At 51.7% G+C, this 24,101-nt stretch overlaps 1 protein-coding gene across 2 annotated transcripts in view; it reads left to right on the top strand.

Annotated features, from left to right (window-relative positions):
- vps13c (vacuolar protein sorting 13 homolog C) overlaps window positions 1–24,101 on the top strand; it is a 385,292-nt gene that overhangs the window by 293,220 nt on the left and 67,971 nt on the right. For both annotated transcript variants that reach the window (XM_070865206.1, XM_070865205.1), the window contains 5 exons: window positions 3,314–3,703; window positions 6,078–6,182; window positions 8,801–8,965; window positions 10,891–11,019; window positions 20,524–20,657. In XM_070865206.1, the coding sequence (XP_070721307.1) occupies window positions 3,314–3,703; window positions 6,078–6,182; window positions 8,801–8,965; window positions 10,891–11,019; window positions 20,524–20,657 (923 nt within the window). The remainder of the gene's footprint in view (window positions 1–3,313; window positions 3,704–6,077; window positions 6,183–8,800; window positions 8,966–10,890; window positions 11,020–20,523; window positions 20,658–24,101) is intronic.

The following is a 24,101-nucleotide window of genomic DNA, read 5'->3' as shown; positions in this document are numbered from 1 at the left end:
ATCAGGTTAGTCAAACACGATCTTCTCTTACCAAATCCATGCTGACTGTCCCTAATTAATCCTTGCCTTTCCAAATGTAGATTTATCCTGTCTTTCAGGATTTTTTCCAATAATTCTCCCACCTGAGGTTAGGCTGACAGGTCTGTTAGTAGTCGGCCTATCTCTTTTTCCTTTCTTAAACAAGGGTACTACATTAGCAGTCCTCCAATCCTCCGGATCCAAAGAGGACTGGAAAATGATGGTCAAGGCCTTTGCTATTTCCTCTTTTACTTCGCTCAAAAGCCTGGGATGCATTTCATCTGGGCCTGGGGACTTATCTACTTTCAAAGCTGCTAAACCCCTTAATACTTCCTCTCTCACTATATATTTATTTCTTCCACAATATCTCACACTCCTTCAGTATCTGCATTGCCCCTTTCCTTTGTGAAAACAAATGCAAAGTATTCGTTAAGAACCTTCCGAACATCTTCAGCCTCCACACAAAGATTACCCTTATGGTCTCTAACAGGCCCTACCCTTTCTTTAATTACCCTCTTACTCTTAATATATTTATAGAACATCTTGGATCTCTCTTAATTTTACTGTAAAAGATATAAAATGAATCAGCACAAAAGTCTCAATTTGAGTCATGCGATATTTGAGAGTGCAAATTACTGCAGTACTTACAATTGTTGGTGAATGAATGACAGGTATTTTGATTCTTGAGGTTTTTATTTATCCAAGAGCTGTACACCCAAGTGTTTTTGTCAATAAAAGAATGAACTGGTATATGAAAATTTCATTCATTTAACAGTTTTATGAAATGTTAGTGAACCTCCTCATGGTAAGTTAGATGCCTGTTTTATAAAGCAAGAAGTCTTAATGTAACAGTGAATGTAAGCTACTTGTGAACATCTTGAAGTTAGTAAAGTGAATGTTTTAAAAACAAATTCAGGTAAGATCGATTAAATTGTACATAGAAATTGAAATTTAATTGAGAAATTAGAATTATTCTATATAAAAGGATTTTATAAAAATTGAGTTTTAAGAATCATGGATATATCCCCTTAAATGTGAAATCGAACGTATCGAATAAAAATTATATATTCTTTATCATTTCTATCTATAATTTATATAATAGTGTTATGCAGTTTAGATCTGGTATTTTTGCTGGAATCTGAAATAAAAACAGAAAATGCTGGAAATTTCAGCGGGTCAGACAGCATCTGTGGAGAGAAAAACAGAGTTAACGTTTCAGGTCAATGACCCTTCGTCAGAACTGGCGAATGTTCGAGATGTAACAGATTCTTAAGATAGTGAAAGGGGGGGGAGGGGAGGAAAGAACAAAAGGGAAGGCCTGTGATAGGGTGAGAGGCAGGAAAGATTAAATGACAAAGGGATGATGGGCACAAATGCGATGGTAATGGGACAAGTTAGGAAACAAAAGATGAGTCTAGATGGGGTGTGAATGGCGGATTCATCACTGGCTGCCATGGGAAAGAGGGAAAGAGGGAAAAAGGGGGTTGTTTTTTTTTAAAAAGGAGGAAAGGGGAAAAAAATAGGGGCAATGGTTACGGTCTGAAATTGTTGAACTCGATGTTGAGTGCAGACGGCTGTAAAGTGCCTAAATGAAAGATGAGGTGCTGTTCCTCGAGCTTGCGTTGAGCTTCATTGGAACAGTGCAGGAGGCCGAGGACGGAGAGGTCAGAGTGCGAGTGGAGCGGGGGATTAAAGTGACAGGTGACCAGAAGTTCAGGGTCACACTTACGGACTGAACGGAGGTGCTCCGCAAAGTGGTCGCCCAATCTACGCTTGGTCTCCCCAATGTAGAGGAGACCACATCGTGAGCAGCGAATACAGTATACTGAATTGCAAGAAGTACAAGTAAATCACTGTTTCACCTGGAAATAGGGTCCTGGACAGTGGGAAGTGAGGAAGTAAAAGGGCAGGTGTTGCATCTCCTGCGCTTGCACGGGAAGGTGCCATGGGAAGGGGAGGGGGTGCTGAGGGTGACTGTGGAATGGACCAGGGTGTCATGGAGGGAGCGGTCCCTTTGGAATGCTGAGAAGGGAGGGGGAGGGGAAGATGAGATTGGTGGTGGGATCACGCTGAAGATGGCGGAGGATAGTCCGTTGAACGTGGAAGCTGGTGAGGTGAAAGATGAGGACAAGCGGAACCCTGTCCTGATTCTGAGAGGGAGGGGAAGGGGTGAGAGCAGAGGTGTGGGAAATAGAATGGACACGGTCAAGGGCCATGTTAACCACGGCAGAGGGGAATCCTCAGTTGAGGATAAAGGAAGACATGTCAGAGGCACTAGTGTGAAAGGTGGCATCGTCAGAGCAGATGCGACGGAGACAGAGAAACTGGGAGAATGAAATCGAGTCCTTACAGGATACGGGGTGGGAGGAAGTATAGCCTAGGGAGCTGTGGGAGTCAGTGGGCTTGTAGTGAATGTTTGTCAATAGACTATCCCCAGAAATAAAGACAGAGAAGTCAAGGAAGGAAAGAGTTGGAGATGGAACAGGTGAGGAAAGGGTGACAATTTATGGATTTCTGCCACAGTTCAGTGGAGACTGACCGTCTTCATTGTGAGGCTGAAGCTGGAAGGTGAATGCTGAGGTTCAAGCTGAGAAGGCAAAAAGGGAGCTTTAGTTTATTAGTGAGGTGGGCAGAGCGGACATGAATTGGAGAGAGGGGCTGTTCCTGCTGTACGTGTGAATGATGGAGGTGGTGCATCAGAAGGATCAGTGCTGCTGTGGGATAGGAACTGAGAGTGGGGTCAGCATAGCAGGAGCCAGGTAGTTGGAACAGAAAGAGGTTTGGTCCCAAAGAGTTGGAGAGTAGCCGAGAGAGGAGGGAGAAGTGCTAGATTAGTTCAGTCACATAGTGAGAAAGAGAAGATTGTGTCCCAGCACCCAAGTAAGGAGTAATAACAATGGAAGTATATTACCATTCAAGTAAATCTCCTCTGCACCCTCTCCAAGGCCTTGATATCCTTAAAGTGTGATCCTAAATTTGACACAAAATATTCTAGATGAGGCCTAACCAAAGGTGTAGCATAAATTCCTTGCTTTTGTACTCAATGCCTGTGTTTAGAAAGCCAAGGATTCTCTGCTTTTTTTTAAACCAGCCTTATCGACTTATCCTGTCACCTTCAAAGATTTGTGTAATAGAAACTCCAGGTCTCTCTGTTCTTACAATCCCTTTAAAGTTGTCCCATTTAATTTATATTGCCTCCTTATTTTTCCTACAAGATGCAACAGTTAATGCTGCCTTTAAAAGTTTCCTCCGAGTTTTGAACTTGCAATCAGTGGTGTCTGTTTGTTTGATCCAGGCAACTGCAGAAATTAATGAGCTGGCAGAAGGATGCTCGGCAGATGTGCTACATTCCAGAATCCGAGGGGAAATAATGGAGCTCGTCCTGATGAAATATCAAGGCAGGAACTGGAGTGGCCATATTAAAATTGAGGACGGACTGCCTGAATTTTTCCCCGTGTGCTTCACTGCCGACAGTAAGGATCGCATGAGCATTGATTTGCTTGTCCACGTTCGGAAACTTAGTGGCCGTCTAGTTTTGTCAATTTACAGCCCGTACTGGATCATTAATAAAACCTCGCGAGTCCTGCAGTATCGTGCGGAAGATATACACGTGAAACATCCGGCTGACTTCCGCGATGTTGTCCTGTTTTCCTTCAAACGGAAAAACATTTTCAGCAAAAATAAGGTATGTATAATTCCTTTTGTATTCTTTCAGGTTTAGAGTAATCATAGAAACATAGAAAATAGGAGCAGTAGTAGGCCATTCAGCCCTTCAAGTCTGCACTGCCATTCAATATGATCATGGCTGATCCTCTATCTCAACACCATATTCCCACTTTTTAACCCATACCCCTTGATGTCTTTTGTTTCTAGAAATCTATCTATCTCCCTCTTAAGTATATTCAGTGACTTGGTCTCCACAGCCTTCTGTGGTAGAGAACTCCACTTATTAGTGAGAGAGCAGTCATCTACAGTTTAAAAAGATAACATGCCACAAAGGGGTGAATGGAATGGCAGATTTTGCTAAAAATCAATGAAACGTTGCAGTTTTTAAAGGATGCATCTTCACTGTTGAAGTATTCTCTGTTCTACTAAATTTCTTTTTCTGTATTCAACAACAGCAAATTTTATTTATATAGCGCCTTTAATGTAGTAAAACGCACAGTCGAAATAAACACTAACACACTAGCTATGTTGGCGTGCAATGTAGATGCTGTTAGTGGAAGACATCATACAGAACACAAGGGAAGTCGAAGTATTTTGTAGTTGCAACAATTCATTGGGGCTTGTTGCCAGGTCAAAAAGTATCCTTTCTATTCATGTGTGATATCCTTTTTATTTCTGCCGTGGCATTGCATTGTTGGAGGCTGAAGTCTCCAACAATGCAATGCCATGAAGGCATGAAGAAACCATGGATGTATCGTATGGTTTTGGAATTGTGGCGTTGCTGCTCTTGGATAGGTGTGCAAGTCCTGGAAGTCATGCTATAAGATTAAATGATGTATATATTCATAAGCTTCTATAAGGCTGGGAGTTGCTGTAACCTTAGTGGCAGCCTATAGCACATTCTGGTCCCACACACACCCCAAGCCCCACTAAAGGTTTATAAGCTATAAGACCCATGAGGGTACTGTGGTCCTTCAACCCCAACTGATGACGGATTTACCTTCTATTAAAGAGGTGAACAGAATGCCAAAATATGTAGGCAAAATGATAGGCCACAAGTCTGAGGAAGTCATGCTTAAACTGTACATTTCTTCAGTCACTGAATCCTTGAATATTTCTAATCCTGGCTACCGAGACATGGATGAGATATTCATGCACTAGAGGTGGTGTCATCATCATCATAGGCAGTCCCTCGGAATTGAGGAAGACTTACTTCCACTCAAAGTGAGTTCTCAGGTGACTGAACACTACAATACGGGACTTACAGTCTCTGTCACAGGTGATGACAGACAGTGGTTGAGAGAAAGAGAGGGTGGGACTGGTTTGCTGCACGCTCCTTCCACTGCCTCCGCTTGCTTTCTGCATGCTCTTGGCGACAAGACTCGGTGTAGGAAACAGCCAAGAGCAGATCCCCAACATCAGAGAACTGAGTTACGAGGAAGTACTGGAAAATGTTTCAGCCTTGAAAAAAGGCAACTGAGAGGGGTCCTCAGATGTAGAAATGGTATAGGAAAGGTAGATCTGAAATATTACTTCAAATGAAACCATATCAACAGGGCAGGAGGACACTGGTTCAAGTGAGCTCAAAGAAAATTTAGGAGCATCAAAATGTACCCTCCTGCAGAGTGATCAACACATGGAATAGACTCTGGGAAGATTAACCATGACCAAAAGTCAAGCAAGGAACAGCTTGATGCTGTGATGGTGCGAGAGATTCTTGCTTTCTAGACACACTGGATCTGGCTCAGTGGCATATTAGGTATATCTGTCCCATAGGGCCCCGCTGGTGAAAGCGCCGTGTACTAATCCACTATGCCACCTTATCCTCCCATTCTGCATCTTTACTTATGCCAGCTGTGGCTCAGTGGATAACTCTCGTCTGAGTCAGGAGGTGGAGGTTCAATTCCCACTCCAAAAAAAATGTAGGCTGACACTCCAATGCAATGCTGAGGGAACGACGCACTGTCAGACATGCAGTCTTTTAGATGAGACATTAAACTGAGGCCCTGCCTGCTCTCTCAGGTGGATGTAAAAGATCCCATGGCACTATTTTGAAGAAGAGCAGGGAAGTTATCCCCAGTGACCTGGGGCCAATATTTATCCTTTAATCAACATAACAAAAAAACAGTTTATCTGGTCATTATCACATTGCTGTGTGTGGGAGCTTGCTGTGCGCAAATTGGCTGCTGCGTTTTCCTACAGTACAACAGTGACTGCACTTCAAACTTACTTCATTGGCTGTAAAACGCTTTGAGACGTCCAGTGGTCAGGAAAGGCGCTATATAAATCCAAGTCTTTCTTATTTTTGTCATTTATTTGATTTGCCATGAGGGTTTAGAGTTGATGATCCTGAAGTATTATAATGGAAAAATATATATATTTTTTTCTTACAGATTCAGCTATGTGTATCCACTAGCAGCTGGTCAAACAGTTTCTCATTAGACACCGTGGGAAGTTATGGATGTGTCAAGTGCCCTGCAAAGAATATGGGATATTTGGTGAGTTTTCTCAATTGAAGTGCAGTTTGAATGTTCCCAAGGGGCAGATACTCAACAGGAGTGGAGTTAGTCTACAATTTACAATATATATCCAGAGTTGCGTCCCTCCTGCATCTCTACCGCTGCAGTGGCTAGCACAGTAACATAACCACTGCACTTCAAATGAATTAAAAGTGGGTTTTTCACTCAAAACATTGAAAATTTACAGGCCGAGTAACACAAATCAAATTCACAGCCATCCAGTGTGACCAAGCTTCTGCAAGCCGCACATCGATTGTACAACGGTAACCTTGTGTTTTCTCAGCTCTGCTGAAGCAATTAGCCTTAACCCCAATCCTAACGAGCTTCTACCGACAAAACATCACTTTTCCACTTCGCGCACCAACCGACCTTGTCGCCCACAATCAATGTTCCCGCTCATTGTTTTTGGGTGTGTGTTCCTTTTAACAGACCGTGCAGCCCATTCAAAGTTTCGTGCATGTGCGAAGTTTCCTGTTGGAAAAGCCGGGCTGTGTGGCTTAGAGGGAATGTTACCCATGACCAATTATAAACTAAAGTACTGTGTCAAACAGTCTTGTACTTTAAAGCCATACATCCGAAGGAAAGGCCCAACTCTCTCCACAGCTTTGGGATAAAGTTTCAACCGACTGATCCGTGCCCTTCCTTTAAATGTATCTGTTCCTTTCCAGCTGTTTCAATTATCCATATCATCCTCGTGTATTCGCAGAACTGAAGTATTTTACTGATACTCTGTGAATGATATTCGGAGAATGCGCTTCTTTAATTCGTTCCCATTATGTTTTCAGTAACTTCATTCTCAATGTTTTAATTCCTTACCGAATACTCCAGGGCACACACTCCTAAATCATACTGAAATATTGGGTCAAAAGTTGCTGCCGGAGGCTTCCTGTGGGCGGATGCCTCCCACCGTTAAAAAAAAAAAGGAAAGGATCTGGTGGCCCCGCTCCAACGTAGACTTCGGGTCCAAGGCCGAGAGGCGCAGCTCAGCGCAATGGCCCCACATCCCACGACCATCCGCGCATCCTGGGATCACGTGGGCCTCGACCACCAATCACAATGTAGTATTCTCATTGATAGTAATGGGAGCTCCGAACTCCATTAATGATAAGCTCCCATTACTGTCAATGAGAATACCCCTAAAAACAAAAAAAAACGCGCACACAATAAAAAGAACATTTCACTTTTTTAAAAGTAATAGAAATTAAATTCAATGTTTTATATAAAAAAAATGTTTTTAAAAATGCTTTAATAGTGTTAAACATAAACTTACCTTCATGGGCAGGGTTTTTATTATTAAAAATAGGTAATTTTTTTTTCTATCTTTCACACCTCTTGTGCTGGAAAATGCAGGCCTCACGCTTGCTTTTACCAGGCGTAAGAGTTTGAAGAACATTCGCTAGGCAGGAGTTGGGCAAATAGCCCAAATCTCGCCGCCCGTGAAGGCCCTTGTCCGGGGGAGGCGCGAGTTCTGTCAAAGTTGACAGTCTGCAAGTGCCGGGTTTAGGCGCATATGCTTCCTAAACCTGGAACTTGCAGGGCCTCTTCGGGATAGTGCGCACATCGTAAGCCCCCAGGGAGGCCACAATTTATGGGCCATTGAAAATATACCAGATATATTGGATAATGTTGGAGTCCTGGACACAGCATTGGGTACTTTTATACCCTATAGAGATGCAGTGAGCTGTTGGGAGGATATCATTAGGAACGTGGGGACAGGATTAGGTCATCCAGCCCCTCTAGCCAGTTCTGCCATTTAATTAGATCATGGCTGATCTGTACCTCAACTCCATTTATCCACCGTTGCTTCATATACCCTGATATCCTTGACAAAAAAAAATCTAGCGACCTGAGTCTTGAAATTTACAGTGGATCCCGAGCATCCCAAGCCTTTTTTGGGGCGGGGTGAAGGATGGTGGAGATAGAGTTCTTGATTTCCACAACCCTCTGCATGAAAGTGTACTTCCTGATCTCATTCCTGAATGGCCTAGCTCTCATTTTATTTACTCCCACTTGTTCTGGATTCCCCCACGAGGAAATAGCTTTCTTATATCTACCATATTGAAATCCTTAATCATTTTGAAGACCTCAATTAGATTACCTCTCAATAATCATTTTGTAGGAATAGTGGCCTGTTGTACAGGGTATTGTCTGCCCAGATCGCAGTACTATCTTTAATGATACTAGGAATGCTGCGTTAGCTGTATTATATCATTGTTTTATAATGGGCCCCTCCACATATATAACTCAACGACATGTTCCCTGCAGTCTTTTGCTAGGAAATGTGTAGGATCTGTAACATGTAACACAAAACTTCCTTTGTGTCAGGCCAAGATTTACTGCTGTTCCTTGGTTGGGTATGGCTTATATACATACTTTAAAGGAGCATGAGTAATTATGTAGATGGTATCCCAACTTCAAGATGTCACTGAATTTAAAGAAATTTTAAAAGCCCGTCATCTGCCAAGATATCGCTTGAATCCGGGCCACTTATTGGGAAACTCACTGATGTGTAAAGGATGCCTTTATTTGCAAATGGAAAATATAATAATACCGATAATAGATACTGTTGATAACACATTAATTTTTTTTAATCGCAGGTTGGCGTAACCATTAAGATGAGCAGTTTCAACATGACCAAAGTTGTTACCTTAACTCCATTCTACACATTGGTCAATAAGTCTTCGTACGAGCTGGAGGTTGGAGAGGATCAGCCCACTGGCCCGTTGGACAGTGGGAAATGGATTTATATTTCAGCAGCAGAGGTACAGTATAGGGTTTCAGTGATAAATGTGTTAAGATAGTTCATTCGCTCCTGTGGGCTTATCATTAGCAATGCACATATAGTTACTGCACCAGAATTCATCGCATTTTCAATGTATCTACATTTGGGTAGCAGAAACAATGTGCACTATACCACCCGCTGGTTCCTTTAACTGTTGATGCAACCGGCAAACTATTCTAATAAAGAAAGGTGCTGATAGTAAAATAGAAACATAAAACACACGGTGTCTTAATAGCAATATCTAAAATACTGTTGGTACGGCACAGCATTTATCAGGAGCCCAATCAGAGAATCTCTTCATTACCACCATCCTCATTCTGTCCTTTGCCTAATACTTCCTGTGGAACCCTCCCCAGATATTTGATAATTTCTCCAACAATTGATCTTCACTGCATTGAGTCTGATTCATTTGATGAAGATTCTCATTCCAGCCTTTGTAAACACGAAGCACTGGTCGTCCACTCATTGCTATGGCAACATGAGAAAGATCACCATCGCTAAGAAGTTATCTCCATTCTCCTACCATTGTCCTATGAGGAGAGATTGAGTAGACTCGGCCTATATTCACTCGAGTTTAGAAGAATAAGAGGTGATCTCATTGAAGCATAAAAAAATCTTACAGGGTAGATGCCGAGAGGTCGTTTCCCCGGGCTGGGGAGTCTAGAACCAGGGGTCACAGTCTCCGGATAAGGGGTCGGCCATTTAGGACTGAGATGAGGAGGAATTTCTTCACTCAGAGGGTGGTGAATCTTTGGAATTCTCTGCCCCAGAGAGCTGTGGATGCTCAGTCTTTCAGTATGTTCAAGATGGAGGTCGTTTAGATTTTTGAATATTAAGCGAATTAAGGAATATGGGAATAGTGCAGAAAAGTGGAGTTGAGAGAGATGATCAGCCATGATCTCATTGAATGGCGGAGCAGGCTCGAAGGGTCGAATGGCCTACTCCTACTCCTGCTCCTATTTCTTTAGTTCTTTTGCAAGATACATTCCCCTTCCTGAACCATCAGCCCAACTATAAATGTGACTGGTGCTTGTTTCCATCCTCTTCGCTGGAAAACAATCTCACCTGATTTTCTCCATTAAAGTAACTGACTCTGAGCAAAGCAGCCCACTCAAATATCTGCATGTGCATACAGACCTCTCCATGAGAGCAGCATTCAATGTCAGTGTTTAGATCAATGTCATAAATATTGGGACAGAAAGCTTATCCCAAGTGCTGCGTCTGATTTAATGACGGAGACTCCAGTCAGATTGCACATCTATTCAGAGATATGTGTTCACAGAGCATCTCTCTGTCTTGTATTCAATTACCATATGTGCAGGACCTATTCTTGTAACTGGCTACATGCCACCATTACTCAACTCGCGTACCAGATGGAAAAAATAAAATCAAAATTCATATTGAAGTTCAAAATCAAATGTGTGGACTGTGGGAGGGGTTAGCAGAGTGTACCTATAAGATGTGTGTACTTGGATAAAGGAGAAATTGTGTGGATTGGTAAATGTTACTTGAATGAGGTTTATCCCAATATTTCTATCCTTTGTGTTGGGCATTTGTTGAACTTTTCCAACGAGTTGGTGCTCTTTTTAATCGTGTAACAGTGGGGGAACAATGCATTGTAGCAGTGTGTCACAAATACTCAATATGAAGGCTTTATTTTTCCATGGGGAGGTGAGTGTAATGTTGGCAAGTGGTCGCAGATACAGATTTCGTGTTTTCCAATATTTCAGCTGCTTCTGATTAGAGCAAGTGATTTTTGGCTGTGTTGCACATGGAATACATTCTGTCGCATGAGGCAACCATTTTAAGTTGATGTTTTTAAGCTTTGTGACCATTAGATAGCCAGTTCCTCGTGTTCAATGTTCTTTGGAGCGTGCCACTAACATTTAGTTCATTTTGTTTCAGTGTCTTCCTTTCTGGCCTGAAACATCATCAAACAAGCTTTGTGTTAGAGTGGTTGGTTCTGAACCGTCATCGAAATCTCTCTTCTATAACAAGCAAGACAATGGCACGTTGCTGAGTCTTGAGCATGTGGTAGGTTCATGTGTTTTATGTTTTGTTTATATTCTCGTTGGTGGTCGCAACAGAAGTTGGATCTGAATGATTGCAATCAAATGTGAGGAGCGTTCGAATATCACCTATTCTGCTATGGGGAAACTGCCCAGCGGAAGTTCATTACCTTCCTGCTATCGAGGGAGAGGGGGACGCACAAAATGGGAGAAAATAAATGACATTTTTAAGAACAGGAAAGGGTCGTTCAACAGCCCCGTCACTTTTTCAATGATCGAGACCATCTTTCTGACTTTTATGTCTTATTATTCCACTATTCTTTCTCCAGAAACATATCAAATTGCCTCTTGCATATATTTGTTACTTAAACGATGGGCCCAGTCTATTAGCCAAAGAACACAAGACAGTTTCATTAATCTGTGTTTGTAATTTGATGAAATGAGAGACCACGGTATTGAGTTTCCAGACTCTGGGACCTGTTCAGCTGATGGTAGTTATGAGGCCTTTAGTGCTCAAGGCAGAACCGTGCTATTTTACTACAAGTAATGTCGTTCATTACTCCATCAGATTACCTTACAGAGCCAAGGAACATGTACAACTAACTAAACGTTAACATGCATATACAGCAATCAATTAAGAAAGCAAATAGTATGTTGGCCTTTATTGCAAGAGGGTTTGAGTACAAGAGTAAAGATATATATAGGGGCCTGGTGAGACCGCACCTGGAGTATTGTGTACAGATTTGGCCTCCTTTCCTAAGGAAGGATGTACTTGCCATAGAGGGAGTGCAACAAAGGTTCACCAGACTGATTCCTGGGATGGGGGATTATCCTATGAGGAGAGATTGTGTAGACTAGGCCTATATTCTCTAGAGTTTAGAAGAATTGAAAGGTGATCTCATTGAAACGTACACAATTCTTACAGGGCTTGGTCCCTTAGAGGATGAGACTGGGGAATTAATAATGGGGAACAGAAAAATGGCAGAGACTTTAAACAAATATTTTGAATCGGTCTTCATGGTAGAAGACACTAAAAACATCCCAATAATGGATAATCAAGGGGCTATAGGGAGGGAGGAACTTAAAACAATCACTGTCACTAAAGAAGTAGTACTCGGTAAAATAATGGAACTAAAGGTGGACAAGTCCCCTGGACCTGATGGCTTGCATCCCAGGGTCTTAAAAGAAGTGCAGCAAAATCCAGACCGAGGGAAGACTTACCTGGATGTGTGGCATAGAAAGGTGTGGAGAGATTAAGAAGCCAGGAGGCAGCGAGTTTGGAGATGTGGCTGTGGTTGGGAGGGAGCGTCGAAGTGTGAGGCCTGGGGTTGCAAGCTAAGAGATTTGTGGATGAAGACTAGAGAGCTGAAATTGCCCCTGTGAGAAAGGCTTGTTCGAGCCTCCGGGAGGCGCGAGTGGGCCGTTAAAGGGTTCTTGCGTGGTGGCAAGAGTCGTCGTCGTCCCTGTCCCCGCCACCACCCCCCCCCCCTAGGAATTGCACCCGGGGCTCGGCGCACAAAAAAGGCTCGGGGCGCGATGCAAACATGGCGATGACGTCATCGCCGTGTGCACCGACCCCTTTGCGGGGGGAAATCGCCCCGTGGGACACTAGGTTGGCATGAGACGTCCCGGCCGCCCTTAAAGGGGAGATGGTGGTAACACTGCCGCCTTATTTTCTGTCAGCCGATATTTTAGTCGGCCCGACAATGGCGGCCAGGATCCCCTCGTGGGTACGGCCCGCTAGCCTGGCCGACACCAGCAGGCGCCACTAAAGAGGCTGCAGAGCTTGCAGCGGCTCTCCTCTTTAAAAGGGGAGGGACTTTGTGACACGTCAGCGTGACACAGCACGTCGGCACTGCGCTGATGTGCTGAGAGTCGCGCCCCGTTACCAGCCCCCACATTTTATTTGCCATTAGACCCCAGTGCTACGCGATTGAGTGGTCCATCTCGCCAGCCGCTAAATTTTCTTTTAATTCAAATTATGTGCCCAAAACCGGGCGTGGGGCAATTTTGCCCCCAAGAATCTTGAACTCAATGCTTTGGGGAAACTGGGAACTAACGAAGGGTGGCAAGGAAGTAGTAATGGGGGAGCGAGACTTGATGCCGGATAGGATGTGGGCCACACGATTTTCAGCATCCTCACTCTACAAATTTGTAATTGAAATGCTCAAATGGTCAGTCAGACAAAATACATGGTTTCTGTGCCTGTGGCAGAACCATCAGAGACCAGAGGAACTCGAGACACTCTCCCCACCACCGAATGGCCTGATTCTCCTGGTTAAATAGTCACCTGAGCTCTTAGTGCGTTTTGGGTAGCTGTGTTGCTGAGTGCATTCATCCCTAAAAACTGCTTGTACCCCCTTAAAATAGTGGCCATTTCCAAGCACCAAAGAAACTGCTGTTTGGATTTATGATCACTGAATGTTTAAGAGTGGAAGAAAATATAAACCAGCTTAGAAATAAGTTAAGTTAATTTTAAAATGTTTGTTAAGTACTTCATAGCTTCAATTTTTAAAAATCCTGCATAATCTCACCATTGTTCCATAAAGGAAGTGAGGTTCAGGCATATTTAGGCCGTGAGGTTATGATCCGTTCTGGATGTTACAGGAGAGCAGAGGGACTGGAGACAAACAGCAGGGAATTGGGGGCAGATACTGTGCTGCATGTTCTCCTGTATGGCCTCTGACTGAAGGAGGGCATGTTCATCAAAAATAACTTACATTTATATAGCGCTTATAAGCAATAGGAGAAAATACAGGGACATGACTGTAGACATGGTCACAGACAGGTTTAAGGGGACTTGAAAATTTGGGCAGTGTGGCAGCAAGGAGTAGTAGTTTAAGGAGAGAGTGACTCAAATATCTGAGGATTAAATTGGGAGAGGCAATGCCAAGGAGGCCAGTCAGAGGAACAGAGATTGCCAACCGGCTCTAGGAGGGCGAGGGTGTGGGCGTCTGGGAGGGCGAGGGCGTGGGCGTCGGCGTCTGGGAGGGCGAGGGCGTGGGCGTCTGGGAGGGCGAGGGCGTGGGCGTCGGTGTCTGGGAGAGCGAGAGCGAAGGCCTGGGCGTCTGGGAGGGCGAGGGCCTGGGCGTCTGGGAGAGCGAGGGCGTGGGCCTGGGCGTCTGGGAGAGCGAGGGCGTGGGCGTCTGGGAGGGCGTGGGCGTCGGCGAGGGCGAGGGCGTGGGCGTCTGGAAGGGCGAGGGCGAGGGCCTGGGCGTCTGGGAGAGCGAGGGCCTGGGCGTCTGGGAGAGCGAGGGCCTGGGCGTCTGGGAGAGCGAGGGCCTGGGCGTCTGGGAGAGCGAGGGCCTGGGCGTCTGGGAGAGCGAGGGCCTGGGCGTCTGGGAGAGCGAGGGCCTGGGCGTCTGGGAGAGCGAGGGCCTGGGCGTCTGGGAGAGCGAGGGCCTGGGCGTCTGGGAGAGCGAGGGCCTGGGCGTCTGGGAGAGCGAGGGCCTGGGCGTCTGGGAGAGCGAGGGCCTGGGCGTCTGGGAGAGCGAGGGCCTGGGCGTCTGGGAGAGCGAGGGCCTGGGCGTCTGGGAGAGCGAGGGCCTGGGCGTCTGGGAGGGCGAGGGCCTGGGCGTCTGGGAGGGCGAGGGCCTGGGCGTCTGGGAGGGCGAGGGCCTGGGCGTCTGGGAGGGCGAGGGCCTGGGCGTCTGGGAGGGCGAGGGCCTGGGCGTCTGGGAGGGCGAGGGCCTGGGCGTCTGGGAGGGCGAGGGCCTGGGCGTCTGGGAGGGCGAGGGCCTGGGCGTCTGGGAGGGCGAGGGCCTGGGCGTCTGGGAGGGCGAGGGCCTGGGCGTCTGGGAGGGCGAGGGCCTGGGCGTCTGGGAGGGCGAGGGCCTGGGCGTCTGGGAGGGCGAGGGCCTGGGCGTCTGGGAGGGCGAGGGCCTGGGCGTCTGGGAGGGCGAGGGCCTGGGCGTCTGGGAGGGCGAGGGCCTGGGCGTCTGGGAGGGCGAGGGCCTGGGCGTCTGGGAGGGCGAGGGCCTGGGCGTCTGGGAGGGCGAGGGCCTGGGCGTCTGGGAGGGCGAGGGCCTGGGCGTCTGGGAGGGCGAGGGCCTGGGCGTCTGGGAGGGCGAGGGCCTGGGCGTCTGGGAGGGCGAGGGCCTGGGCGTCTGGGAGGGCGAGGGCCTGGGCGTCTGGGAGGGCGAGGGCCTGGGCGTCTGGGAGGGCGAGGGCCTGGGCGTCTGGGAGGGCGAGGGCCTGGGCGTCTGGGAGGGCGAGGGCCTGGGCGTCTGGGAGGGCGAGGGCCTGGGCGTCTGGGAGGGCGAGGGCCTGGGCGTCTGGGAGGGCGAGGGCCTGGGCGTCTGGGAGGGCGAGGGCCTGGGCGTCTGGGAGGGCGAGGGCCTGGGCGTCTGGGAGGGCGAGGGCCTGGGCGTCTGGGAGGGCGAGGGCCTGGGCGTCTGGGAGGGCGAGGGCCTGGGCGTCTGGGAGGGCGAGGGCCTGGGCGTCTGGGAGGGCGAGGGCCTGGGCGTCTGGGAGGGCGAGGGCCTGGGCGTCTGGGAGGGCGAGGGCCTGGGCGTCTGGGAGGGCGAGGGCCTGGGCGTCTGGGAGGGCGAGGGCCTGGGCGTCTGGGAGGGCGAGGGCCTGGGCGTCTGGGAGGGCGAGGGCCTGGGCGTCTGGGAGGGCGAGGGCCTGGGCGTCTGGGAGGGCGAGGGCCTGGGCGTCTGGGAGGGCGAGGGCCTGGGCGTCTGGGAGGGCGAGGGCCTGGGCGTCTGGGAGGGCGAGAGCGAGGGCCTGGGCGTCTGGGAGGGCGAGAGCGAGGGCCTGGGCGTCTGGGAGGGCGAGAGCGAGGGCCTGGGCGTCTGGGAGGGCGAGAGCGAGGGCCTGGGCGTCTGGGAGGGCGAGAGCGAGGGCCTGGGCGTCTGGGAGGGCGAGAGCGAGGGCCTGGGCGTCTGGGAGAGCGAGAGCGAGGGCCTGGGCGTCTGGGAGAGCGAGAGCGAGGGCCTGGGCGTCTGGGAGAGCGAGAGCGAGGGCCTGGGCGTCTGGGAGAGCGAGAGCGAGGGCCTGGGCGTCTGGGAGAGCGAGAGCGAGGGCCTGGGCGTCTGGGAGAGCGAGAGCGAGGGCCTGGGCGTCTGGGAGAGCGAGAGCGAGGGCCTGGGCGTCTGGGAGAGCGTGGGCGTCTGGGAGAGCGTGGGCGTCTGGGAGAGCGTGGGCGTCTGGGAGAGCGTGGGCGTCTGGGAGAGCGAGGGCCTGGGAGAGCGGGAGAGCGAGGGCCTGGGCGTCTGGGAGAGCGAGAGCGAGAGCGAGGGCCTGGGCGTCTGGGAGAGCGAGAGCGAGAGCGAGGGCCTGGGCCTGGGCGTCTGGGAGAGCGAGGGCGAGGGCCTGGGCGTCTGGGAGAGCGAGAGCGAGGGCCTGGGCGTCTGGGAGAGCGAGAGCGAGGGCCTGGGCGTCTGGGAGAGCGAGAGCGAGGGCCTGGGCGTCTGGGAGAGCGAGAGCGAGAGCGAGAGCGAGGGCCTGGGCGTCTGCGAGAGCGAGAGCGAGAGCGAGGGCCTGGGCGTCTGCGAGAGCGAGGGCCTGGGCGTCTGGGAGAGCGTGGGCGTCTGGGAGAGCGTGGGCGTCTGGGAGAGCGTGGGCGTCTGGGAGAGCGAGGGCCTGGGAGAGCGGGAGAGCGAGGGCCTGGGCGTCTGGGAGAGCGAGAGCGAGAGCGAGGGCCTGGGCGTCTGGGAGAGCGAGAGCGAGAGCGAGGGCCTGGGCCTGGGCGTCTGGGAGAGCGAGGGCGAGGGCCTGGGCGTCTGGGAGAGCGAGAGCGAGGGCCTGGGCGTCTGGGAGAGCGAGAGCGAGGGCCTGGGCGTCTGGGAGAGCGAGAGCGAGGGCCTGGGCGTCTGGGAGAGCGAGAGCGAGAGCGAGAGCGAGGGCCTGGGCGTCAGCGAGAGCGAGGGCGAGGGCCTGGGCGTCTGGGAGAGCGAGAGCGAGGGCCTGGGCGTCTGCGAGAGCGAGGGCCTGGGCGTCAGCGAGAGCGAGGGCGAGGGCCTGGGCGTCTGGGAGAGCGAGGGCCTGGGGGCCTGGGAGAGCGAGGGCCTGGGGGCCTGGGAGAGCGAGGGCCTGGGCGTCTGCGAGAGCGAGAGCGAGGGCCTGGGCGTCTGCGAGAGCGAGAGCGAGGGCCTGGGCGTCTGCGAGAGCAAGAGCGAGGGCCTGGGCGTCTGGGAGAGCGAGAGCGAGAGCGAGGGCCTGGGCGACTGGGAGAGCGAGAGCGAGGGCCTGGGCGTCTGGGAGAGCGAGAGCGAGAGCGAGGGCCTGGGCGTCTGGGAGAGCGAGAGCGAGGGCCTGGGCGTCTGGGAGAGCGAGAGCGAGAGCGAGAGCGAGGGCCTGGGCGTCTGGGAGAGCGAGAGCGAGGGCCTGGGCGTCAGCGAGAGCGAGGGCCTGGGCGTCTGGGAGAGCGAGAGCGAGGGCCTGGGCGTCTGCGAGAGCGAGAGCGAGGGCCTGGGCGTCTGGGAGAGCGAGGGCCTGGGCGTCAGCGAGAGCGAGGGCGAGGGCCTGGGCGTCTGGGAGAGCGAGAGCGAGGGCCTGGGCGTCTGGGAGAGCGAGAGCGAGAGCGAGGGCCTGGGCGTCTGGGAGAGCGAGAGCGAGAGCGAGGGCCTGGGCGTCTGGGAGAGCGAGGGCCTGGGCGTCTGGGAGAGCGAGGGCCTGGGCGTCTGGGAGAGCGAGAGCGAGGGCCTGGGCGTCTGCGAGAGCGAGGGCCTGGGCGTCTGGGAGAGCGAGAGCGAGGGCCTGGGCGTCAGCGAGAGCGAGGGCGAGGGCCTGGGCGTCTGGGAGAGCGAGAGCGAGGGCCTGGGCGTCTGGGAGAGCGAGAGCGAGGGCCTGGGCGTCTGGGAGAGCGAGAGCGAGGGCCTGGGCGTCTGGGAGAGCGAGAGCGAGAGCGAGAGCGAGGGCCTGGGCGTCAGCGAGAGCGAGGGCGAGGGCCTGGGCGACTGGGAGAGCGAGAGCGAGGGCCTGGGCGTCTGGGAGAGCGAGAGCGAGAGCGAGGGCCTGGGCGTCTGGGAGAGCGAGAGCGAGGGCCTGGGCGTCTGGGAGAGCGAGAGCGAGAGCGAGAGCGAGGGCCTGGGCGTCTGGGAGAGCGAGAGCGAGGGCCTGGGCGTCAGCGAGAGCGAGGGCCTGGGCGTCTGGGAGAGCGAGAGCGAGGGCCTGGGCGTCTGCGAGAGCGAGAGCGAGGGCCTGGGCGTCTGGGAGAGCGAGGGCCTGGGCGTCAGCGAGAGCGAGGGCGAGGGCCTGGGCGTCTGGGAGAGCGAGAGCGAGGGCCTGGGCGTCTGGGAGAGCGAGAGCGAGAGCGAGGGCCTGGGCGTCTGGGAGAGCGAGAGCGAGAGCGAGGGCCTGGGCGTCTGGGAGAGCGAGGGCCTGGGCGTCTGGGAGAGCGAGGGCCTGGGCGTCTGGGAGAGCGAGAGCGAGGGCCTGGGCGTCTGCGAGAGCGAGGGCCTGGGCGTCTGGGAGAGCGAGAGCGAGGGCCTGGGCGTCAGCGAGAGCGAGGGCGAGGGCCTGGGCGTCTGGGAGAGCGAGGGCCTGGGCGTCTGGGAGAGCGAGGGCCTGGGCGTCTGGGAGAGCGAGAGCGAGGGCCTGGGCGTCTGGGAGAGCGAGAGCGAGGGCCTGGGCGTCAGCGAGAGCGAGGGCGAGGGCCTGGGCGTCTGGGAGAGCGAGAGCGAGGGCCTGGGCGTCTGGGAGAGCGAGAGCGAGGGCCTGGGCGTCTGCGAGAGCGAGGGCCTGGGCGTCTGGGAGAGCGAGAGCGAGGGCGAGGGCCTGGGCGTCTGGGAGAGCGAGAGCGAGGGCCTGGGCGTCTGGGAGAGCGAGAGCGAGGGCCTGGGCGTCAGCGAGGGCGAGGGCCTGGGCGTCTGGGAGAGCGAGAGCGAGGGCCTGGGCGTCTGGGAGAGCGAGAGCGAGGGCCTGGGCGTCTGGGAGAGCGAGAGCGAGGGCCTGGGCGTCTGGGAGAGCGAGAGCGAGGGCCTGGGCGTCTGCGAGAGCGAGGGCGTCTGGCAGGGCGAGGGCGTGGGCGTCTGGGAGGGCGAGAGCGTGGGCGTCTGGGAGGGCGAGAGCGTGGGCGTCTGGGAGGGCGAGAGCGTGGGCGTCTGGGAGAGCGTGGGCGTCTGGGAGAGCGTGGGCGTCTGGGAGAGCGTGGGCGTCTGGGAGAGCGAGGGCGTCTGGGAGAGCGAGGGCGTCTGGGAGAGCGAGGGCGTCTGGGAGAGCGAGGGCGTCTGGGAGAGCGAGGGCGTCTGGGAGAGCGAGGGCGTCTGGGAGAGCGAGGGCGTCTGGGAGAGCGAGGGCGTCTGGGAGAGCGAGGGCGTCTGGGAGAGCGAGGGCGTCTGGGAGAGCGAGGGCGTCTGGGAGAGCGAGGGCGTCTGGGAGAGCGAGGGCGTCTGGGAGAGCGAGGGCGTCTGGGAGAGCGAGGGCGTCTGGGAGAGCGAGGGCGTCTGGGAGAGCGAGGGCGTCTGGGAGAGCGAGGGCGTCTGGGAGAGCGAGGGCCTGGGAGAGCGAGGGCCTGGGAGAGCGAGGGCCTGGGCGTCTGGGAGGGCGAGGGCGCGGGCGTCTGGGAGGGCGAGGGCGCGGGCGTCTGGGAGGGCGAGGGCGCGGGCGTCTGGGAGGGCGAGGGCGCGGGCGTCTGGGAGGGCGAGGGCGCGGGCGTCTGCGAGGGCGCGGGCGTCTGGGAGGGCGAGGGCGCGGGCCTGGGCGTCTGGGAGAGCGAGGGCGCGGGCCTGGGCGTCTGGGAGAGCGAGGGCCTGGGTCTGGGAGGCTGTAGAAGTCGGGGAGTGGACCTAACTGGATTGCTCTTTGAAAGTCCCGACACAGACTCAATGAGCTGGATGGCCTCCTTCTGTGTTGTACTATGGTATGATTCTAAAAGTGGAGTGAAGCTGTTGAAAGATTTTTGAACGAACATGAGCATTTTTGTATTTGATGTATTTGGGACATAGAGGTTGATGAGGACAGGATAGAATGCAAGCAGCAGCATTTTGGAGATATTTTTCACCATCCTAAAGATATATGTGACTACCATCTGTGGAGTTTTACTCAAATGTCACTGCTGACATTCAATATATCCAGCATAGAACCCGAAAATGAGCATATTGTCTCATCATTTCTTCTATTATCCGAGCAGGTTACTGCTGCAGAGATTGACTTGCATGTTGCACAGCTATATTCTGACAACAGTTGAGCAATTGAACTGCACAGAAGTGCGAACAAAACTCGTGATCTACAACAGAGAATTAATAAACCTAATTAAATTTAATCAAAATTGCTAATAATAGTTGGCAAGTGAAGGGAATGAATACTGTGAAATACTTCACTTACATCACATGCACCCATCTCTCTGTTAATCATACCAATTATGTATTTCACAAAATTTATAAAGAAGCCTCATTTTTCATTCTCATCTTTTAAATATGATGAGATTCTCTTTTTATAATCTTTATGCAGCAATTAATGTCAACCGCAAAGAAACTACAAATTCACTGCTGATAATTATTTTGCAATGATATGTTTCAGAATCCAATAATGAGCAGAGGTATGAGATATTCTAAAGGCTCTGCTGCATTTTTTGTTTTGGCAGTGCGGTGGAGTTATAGTGGATGTGAATGTTGCGGACCATGCCACAGTAATCACTTTTACAGACTATTATGATGGTTCTGCACCTGCCCTGATCATCAATCACACTACCGCAGTTAAGTTTCGCTTCAAGCAAAGGTATGTGAAATTGGCACTGCAGCTCTTCAGTTGAATCAATTTGTGCGCGCTCAATCCCGCAAACAACGATACGAGGCATGACCAGTTCATTTGTTGTTGGTGGTGTTTGAGGGCAGAATCTGGGCCAGGGGACATTTGAAGAACTCCCTGCATCTGTCAGCTGAAGGGAGATGGCAACTTCACTTCTCCCTGAAATTCTCAAGCTCCAGCAGTTGGTGTCTGCACATTGTGCAAAGTTTCCAGCATGCATCAGCATGGTACTTTCACTGTGTGTTTCCTCATTTTGTAATGCGATTTCTGAGTTTGGTCATTGAATAAATTGAAGACAGAGATAGTTTCTTAACCGATAAGAGAATAAGGGGTTATGGGGAGCGGGCGGGGAGGTGGACCCGAGTCCATGATTGGATCAGCCATGATCGTATTAAATGGCGGAGCAGGCTCGAGGGGCCGTATGGCCAACTCCTGCTCCTATTTCTTATGTTCTTATGTTTATTTTTTCAAATGATGCGAAAATGAGCAGGAGAATAACATTTACAACTTTTTTAACGGAAACATTTCACATTTAACATACTATGGAGCACAACTGTTGCAAGAGAAAGAGAGAGAAACAGAACAACAACTACATTTATGTACCACCTTTAACATAGAAAAACATCCCAAGGCGCTTCACAGGAGCGTAATCAGACAAAAATCAGTGCCAAACCAAAGGAGGAGATAGTGGGAGGGGTAACCAAAACCAAAGGTGGGTCTGAAAGGGGGAGAGGCAGAGAGGGTAATTACAGAAGCTGTTCCTTCTTTTTACTGAGTGATAGCATCCTTGCCTTCGAGTCAAAAAGTTGAGAGTTCAAGCTTCACTCGGCAATCTCGGCTGCTCCTTGAGTGAATACTGATGGAGTGCTGCATTGTCGGAGGCGGTGTCTTTTGGGTGACCAGTTAAACTACGGCTCAGTCTGTTCAGTCGCACACAAGATCCCACGGCACTATTTGAAGAAGAATAGGAAGCTCTCCCGTTGTTCCAGCTAATGTTCCTCCATCATCCAACGCCACCAAAACAACGAAATGTTAGTGCATTTCACATGCTGCTTGTGGGATCTTCGTGTACAATTGGCTGTTGGCTTTTGCCTACAAAATAACCTCCCAGGGGATTTGCAGGATCTTGCGAAGGCATCGTTGGTGGTATTTCTCCAGCAACTTGAGGTGTCTACTGTACATGGTCCATGTCTCTGAGCCATACAGGAGGGCGGGTATTACTACAGCCCTGTAGACTATGAGCTTGGTGGCAGATTTGAGGGCCTGGTCTTCGAACACTCTCTTCCTCAGGCGGCCGAAGGCTGCGCTGGCGCACTGGAGACGGTGTTGGACCTCGTCGTCGATGTCTGCCCTTGCCGATAATAGGCTCCCGAGGTATGGAAAGTGGTCCACGTTGTCCAGGGTCACGCCGTGGATCTTGATGACTGGGGGGCACTGCTGTGTGGCGAGGTCAGGTTGGTGGAGGACCTTTGTCTTACGGATGTTTAGTGCAAGACCCATGCTTTCGTACGCCTCAGTGAAGATGTTGACTATGACTTGGAGTTCAGTCTCTGAATGTGCGCAGATGCAAGCGTCGTCCGTGTACTGTAGTTCGACGACAGAGGTTGGGACATTCTTGGATCTGGCCTGGAGCCGACGAAGGTTGAACAGGTTCCCACTGGTTCTGTAGTTAAGTTCCACTCCAGCGGAGAGCTTGTTGAGGTGGAGCATTGCAGTGAGGAAGATCGAGAAGAGGGTTGGCGCGATGAAGCAGCCCTGCTTGACCCCGGCCCGGACGTTGATTGGGCCTGTGGTGGATCCGTTGGTCAGGATCACAGCTTGCATATCATCATGGAGCATCGAAGCACTGACCACACTCGACCAGCTCTGCTGGGCAGGCCACGTTGTGTTCGCATGCCCGACGCAAGACTCCCAAAGCGTTCTACTCAGAACTCCTACATGGCAAGCGTGCCCCAGGTAGGCAGAGGAAACGTTACATGGACACTCTCAAAGCCTCCTTGATAAAGTGCACCATCCCCACCGACACCTGGGAGTCCCTGGCCAAAGACCGCCCTAAGTGGAGGAAGTGCATCCGAGAGGGCACTGAGCACCTAGAGTTTCGTCGTCGAGAGCATGCAGAAACCAAGCTCAGGCAGCGGAAGGAGCGTGCGGAAAACCAGTCCCACCCACCCTTTCCTCCAACCACTGTCTGTCCCACCTGTGACAGAGACTGTAATTCCCGTATTGGACTGTTCAGTCACCTGAGAACTCACTTTTAGAGTGGAAGCAAGTCTTCCTCAATTTCGAGAGACTGTCTATGATGATGACAAAATAACAGTGACTATTATTCATCAGCTATAAAGCGTTTTGGAACATCTTGAGGTACATGAAGAGCACTGTATAAATACAACTTGTTTTCTTTATACTGATGATTCTTTATACGAGAAATTTCTGCGCTCCTCTAATTCTGCCCTCCTGAGCATCCCTGATTGTAATCGTGCAACCATTGGTGGCCGTGCCTTCAGCTGCCTGGGCCCCAAGCTCTGGAACTCCCTCCCTAAACCTCTCCACCTCGCAACCTCTCTTTCCTCCTTCAAGATGCTCCTTCAAACCGACCTCTTTGACCAAACTCCCTGGGGTAATTTCTACTTGTGCGGCTCGGTATAAAATTTTTTATCTCACAATACTCCAGTAAAGCGCCTGGGGCGTTAAAGGCACTATATAAATGCAAGTTGTTGTTGTTGATAATTCGAGAGCAATCATTGTTTATAGAAAATAATTTAGTTTGAGCACGGCAGATGTTGAACCATGTGTTTCCCCACTGGCACTCCCCTCCTCCCCCGTGGTCAGTTCCGGTTTCAAGTGGGTGAGTCACTTTTGTCCATGACCTTGCGGTTACTTTGAGTGCCGTTTGCCGAGGGCTGGCAACAGGTTACATGCCTTATGTTCTCCATCATCATCATCATCATCATCATCATCATCATAGGCAGTCCCTCGAAATCGAGGAAGAATTGCTTCCACTCTAAAACTGAGTTCTCCGGTAACTGCAGTCCAATACGGGAATTACAGTCTCTGTCACAGGTGGGACAGACAGTGGAGTTGTCCATGAGGGTCCTGACGTTCCAAGTCGCAAACTTCATTTTTGAAGGGTGGAAGATGCCTGTGCGTGAGTTCTTTTAATGTGGGGTGGCTGTTGCACACCGGCTACCACACGGGCTTAGCTGAGCAAGGTCTTGGTCCTGTGGCGAGAGGTTCCAAGATGACTGGAGACCAGACTCCGCTGTATGAGCCTAGTTGCCTATGGCGGCACGTGAGCCGTAAGCTCGGCGCTGAGCAACGCCCTTCGGTGAGATGGTGAGAAAACTGAGGGCAGGCATTCGGTCCTCCATCTCTCTGGCGAAGCCCGGGCCTCCCCCCGGCCACTGGCCCCACTCA

The sequence above is a fragment of the Pristiophorus japonicus genome, chromosome 21 (assembly GCF_044704955.1).
Source record: "Pristiophorus japonicus isolate sPriJap1 chromosome 21, sPriJap1.hap1, whole genome shotgun sequence".
NCBI lineage: Eukaryota > Metazoa > Chordata > Chondrichthyes > Pristiophoridae > Pristiophorus > Pristiophorus japonicus.
Note: the sequence above shows the minus strand (reverse complement) of the source record. Positions and strands in the feature narration are given on the sequence as shown.